The sequence below is a fragment of the Empidonax traillii genome, unplaced genomic scaffold (assembly GCF_003031625.1).
Source record: "Empidonax traillii isolate 1590-97213 ecotype Southwest subspecies unplaced genomic scaffold, ASM303162v1 scaffold1043:size250015, whole genome shotgun sequence".
NCBI classification, from domain to species: domain Eukaryota; kingdom Metazoa; phylum Chordata; class Aves; order Passeriformes; family Tyrannidae; genus Empidonax; species Empidonax traillii.
Window position 1 is genome coordinate 207,515 of NW_020956236.1, and position 4,376 is coordinate 211,890.

The following is a 4,376-nucleotide window of genomic DNA, read 5'->3' on the forward strand; positions in this document are numbered from 1 at the left end:
AGGCTATTTAGCAGCCTGTTCCCTGCCATCTCTTAAGGGATGTCCTCACTGCTGTGTGTGACTGAAGTAGCCAACCCCACTAATGAACAGGAAAACGGGAATGCTTCAGCCTGTGGCACAGAACCTGTGGTAGTTGTAGTTAAGATTTGCATCGCTTTTGGTTTGGGGTAGAGCCGCTATGTTTTCTTTGCTTGGCTTGCAATTAATTATCGGTCCCAGTTGATCTTGCTGCTTTTCTTTTCTGTCCTTTCATTGTGTTTTCCCTGGAATATTTCTTTGTACAAGTATCCATTTTTTTTCTAGTAAGTCAGTCAATTTTAACAGATTTTTTTTCTCTTGAGGATAGCTTTTTTTTTAATGCAAAAACAGCTTCAGTTGAAGCATTCTATTAAATGGGGTTTTTTGCTAGTGTTTCCTTAGTGTTTTTCCATTATTTTTTTGGTTACTTGTAAGCTATGATTTGCTAAAATACCATAATTAAGTACCTAAATATTATCAGTCAGACATGGCTTGGAGTTTTTTGGGGGTGTTGGATTCATTTCTGTTGTTTAGATCACTGACCCGTGTCTGTGTTGGTGTACACAGGTGGATTTAGACTGGATATTTCTGGAAATGAGAGAGGTGGCAGTTAAGAGCTTTGCAGTCTTATGTCACCGTGATAAATATGGGTGATCTTTGTAGGTCTTTATACCCTTCAGAGTATGGAGCCCAAACCAGCAACAGTTTAGTTGCTTTTCTATAACGTAGTGTAAATAACCTTCTAATAATAAATACAGAATGTACAAACCAGCCCTAAGTAAGTCTTGCTTAATTGGGAATGGTGCAGGTGGTTGTTTAAGTAACTGTTCTGATGCTCTCCAACACACAGAATATTTGAGTGGGTCGATGGAGCAGCCACAGAACAGCTCTGTCCTGTAGCAGTCGTTTTGGAGGTTTCGCTAACTCCAGCTTCCGTCTGATTTTCACTGGTTTAGGTTTTCAGGGAACAAACCAAGGAATTTAGGCAACAACACGAAGCTGATTGAGTGGTTACCGCAGAACGACCTCCTGGGTGAGTATCTGTTTTGACCAGGCACTGCTTATTCTCACTTGGCTTCAGTTTGCTCTGCTAAAAATGTTCTGCTGAATGAGCAGTTATTATAAAGGCGGGATTGCTTCTGCCATGCAAGTCAGAGAGCAAGGATCTAGAACTGGGATTTCAGGATGATAGCTGAGTCCCTTGCTCAGAGAGAGGCCACGGAATATTTCCGGCTGTCTCTGGGATACCTGGGTGTTTGTGTGTTCCCAAAACACTTGCAGTGGGTGCTGATGAATGCATTAAACATCAGTGTGTGTGTGTTGTGTGTCAGCTGGAGTGTTCATAATAATGTGGTGATTAGGCAAATGACTTCTAAAGCAGGTGGATTGTTTTGGTTACAGGAGTGCTCCGAGGCAATGTGATTTTTCCATTCCATGGGGCTGTTACTGTGGTTGTCAGTGTTTGCTGGCCTGAAGTAAGGCATGGGAGGCCTTAGAGAGAGCACAACATCAGTTGTCCCGCATTTTAATGTCTTGTATTTCATCCTCAAACGTGCTCTCCCTCACTCCCTTGTGCTGCTAAACCTGCTGTGGTCACCACCTGCAGCTACTCGTGAGTGAGAAGTGCTTATTAATTACCCCATTAATCATTTTGCATGACTCATATACATGAGAACTTTCTTTACTTTGGCTGTTCCCTTTCATAGTGTATAAGGAAGTGATTTAATAGATGAGGAATTTCAGCAGAGTGGGTTTAGGGATAACTTCAGAACAAGTTTGCCCTGCCTGAGTTTCAGCCACAGAAACACTGACAGATATGTTGCACCCAGGTGCTTCAGTAACTTTAGGACAAGGAGATATAAATGCCCTTTAACCTTCAACGCCTCCTCTGTTTTCAGGTCACTCCAACATCAAAGCTTTCCTTAGTCATGGAGGTTTGAACAGCATTTTTGAAACCATGTACCACGGGGTCCCGGTGGTGGGGATCCCCCTTTTTGGAGACCATTACGATACCATGACCCGTGTGCAGGCCAAAGGCATGGGAATACTGCTCAACTGGAAGACTATGACTGAGAATGCACTGTATGAAGCCCTAGTGAAAGTCATTAATGATCCCAGGTATGGCATAAGGGATCTTCTGTGGGTTAAGTACGACTAGACCAAACCTTTGTGCAATGGAGGGGGGAAAACTGCGTGCTGGGTTTTATTTGTGTGTACAGCTGGGGCAAGTCTGTGGCTGTTTGTCCCATTTCCCAGGGTTACCCAGGGCTGAGGTTTCTCTGTAGGTGCTGGGCTCGTTGCTCACTACCAAAACTCAGCTGTCTTACTTGCTCTTTGGGGCCTCTTGCCATGTGGAGGGCAGAGAGGTTATGGAAACAAACCTGTCCCAACTTATTGCATATTGCAGACCAATATTATTTTATCTCACTGTGTCTGTCTGGATTATTCCTTATTACCAGTCTGGCTGTCAGAGGCCTGCAGCAGGATACACATACACGACTTGGGTGGTAGTTTAAAGAGCGAGTGTATTCACCAAGAGTGACTCTTTAAGTCCCATGATCTGATTTAAAAAAAAAAAAAATTCAAATATTTTCCTGTTCTAGTTAGTAATACCTGTCTTAAGTTCAAGATTATCATTTTGCATTCACACAAATTTGTCAGTTTATCATTTTGCAATGACAGTACTTTAACAAGTTGTTATGAAGGAGGATTCCAGTCTGATTTTTTTTTGTTACTCAGGGAAGTAAGTGCAAGCCTGTGAGCTGAGTTTCAGAATTCTTTCTAATTCCAGCAAATAAGTTTTTCCAACAATCCTTGTGTGAGGAGAGTCACTTCACGAGCTGGTTCTGAGTGCTGAGTTTTAAACACCTTTGTTGAGACCACCTCCAGCTGAAAAGCAGTGAGGTGTTAGCTGGCATTATATTGTATTGGCTCACCCTGACTTTAGAGGATGATGCTGTTGGTGCTTCTTGCTTTCTTGGGAGCAGAGTCTTCAAGTGGTACTTGCCCTGGGGAAGGAGAATCCTGTAGGGATTGAGCAGCAGAGGGGTGGTGAGGGGGGATGTGCACAGAGAGACCTCGATAACATCACTTGCATCACCTTTCCCTTGTGCAATTACCCGTAGTGAAAAGGCAAGTCCTGTGTGCACAACCTGCTGACCCTTCAGGGAGGAGAGGAGGAATTTGACACGATGAGTGGCTGGGGTGAAAATGAAAAGTGTTTTAGGCGAAACTCCGGACCGGCCGAGAGCGGAAATGATCTGTTGCGAAACCAGAGCCGGGTTTCTTGCCCTCCTGCCTTTCTCCAGCCCTTCGGTTGCACAATAGCATAACGTGGTGATTTTTATTTATTTTTTTTTTCCCCTTCCCTTCCCTTCTTCCCCCTTCCTTGTTTGTTCTCCCCCAGCTACCGGCAGCGGGCGCAGCGGCTGTCTGAGATCCACAAGGACCAGCCTGGCCACCCCGTGAACCGGACTGTGTACTGGATTAACTACATCCTCCGCCACAACGGAGCCCAACATCTACGTGCCGCTGTTTACAGCATCTCCCTGTTTCAGTATTTCTTACTGGATATTGCCTTTGTCCTTCTAGTGGGTGCTGCCTTACTTTACTATGTGTTGGCCAGGGCGGCCAAGTTTGTCTGCAAGCAGAGCAAGCAGCTGTGGTCGAACGACAAGCACAGCGCCGTGAACGGACACTACCAGAACGGGATCCCCAACGGCAAGTACCGCAGGAACGGCCACATCAAGCATGAAAAGAAGGTGAAATGAGCCAACGGCCCCCCCCTCAGTGTAAAGTAGTAACGAATCAGATCAGTAATCGAATTTTATCGCTGTAACTTAGCCTAACCACTACTTAAAAAAAAAAAAAAAAAAACCACCAAAAAAACCACCACAAAACAAACAAACAAAAAAAACCCAAACCTCAATAAGCAGTTCTAACACTCCCCTTCGGTATGTAATATTATGTGACAAAATTCTGCGGAACTAAGAGAAGTCTTAAAAAAAAAAAGGAAAAAAAAAAAAAGGAGCAAGCAAGCACAACCTAAAATGGAAAATGTTTTATTCTTAATACTGATGCAGAGAGGTTATTTTGGCACTGAAGTTTTTAGAAGCCTTAATTCTCTAAAAGTTCTATACGATGACCATATTTATGAATTTTGAGTTTTTTGAAAGCTCAGTGTGTGTGTCCCAAATGAGGAGAGGTTTCTTTTTATTTGCAGAGGTGTTCTCCTTTTATTTTTTTATTATTTTAATATGTCCATCCTTTTAGCTGAGAGAACTCTAGTTCTAGTTCTGTGTTTCCCTCATTGAAGGTTCAACAAGTTGTGTAAGAATGCTGTTTAAAACACAAAGTTT

General features: G+C 43.3%; 1 protein-coding gene across 1 annotated transcript in view; it reads left to right on the plus strand.

Moving 5' to 3' along the window:
- Positions 1-3,894, plus strand: part of UGT8 (UDP glycosyltransferase 8) — a 23,987-nt gene extending 20,093 nt beyond the window's left edge. The window contains exons 3-5 of the mRNA XM_027904350.1: positions 975-1,051; positions 1,917-2,136; positions 3,425-3,894. Coding sequence (XP_027760151.1) covers positions 975-1,051; positions 1,917-2,136; positions 3,425-3,788 — 661 coding nt within the window. The 3' untranslated portion in view covers positions 3,789-3,894. The remainder of the gene's footprint in view (positions 1-974; positions 1,052-1,916; positions 2,137-3,424) is intronic.
- Positions 3,895-4,376: the final 482 nt, after the last annotated feature.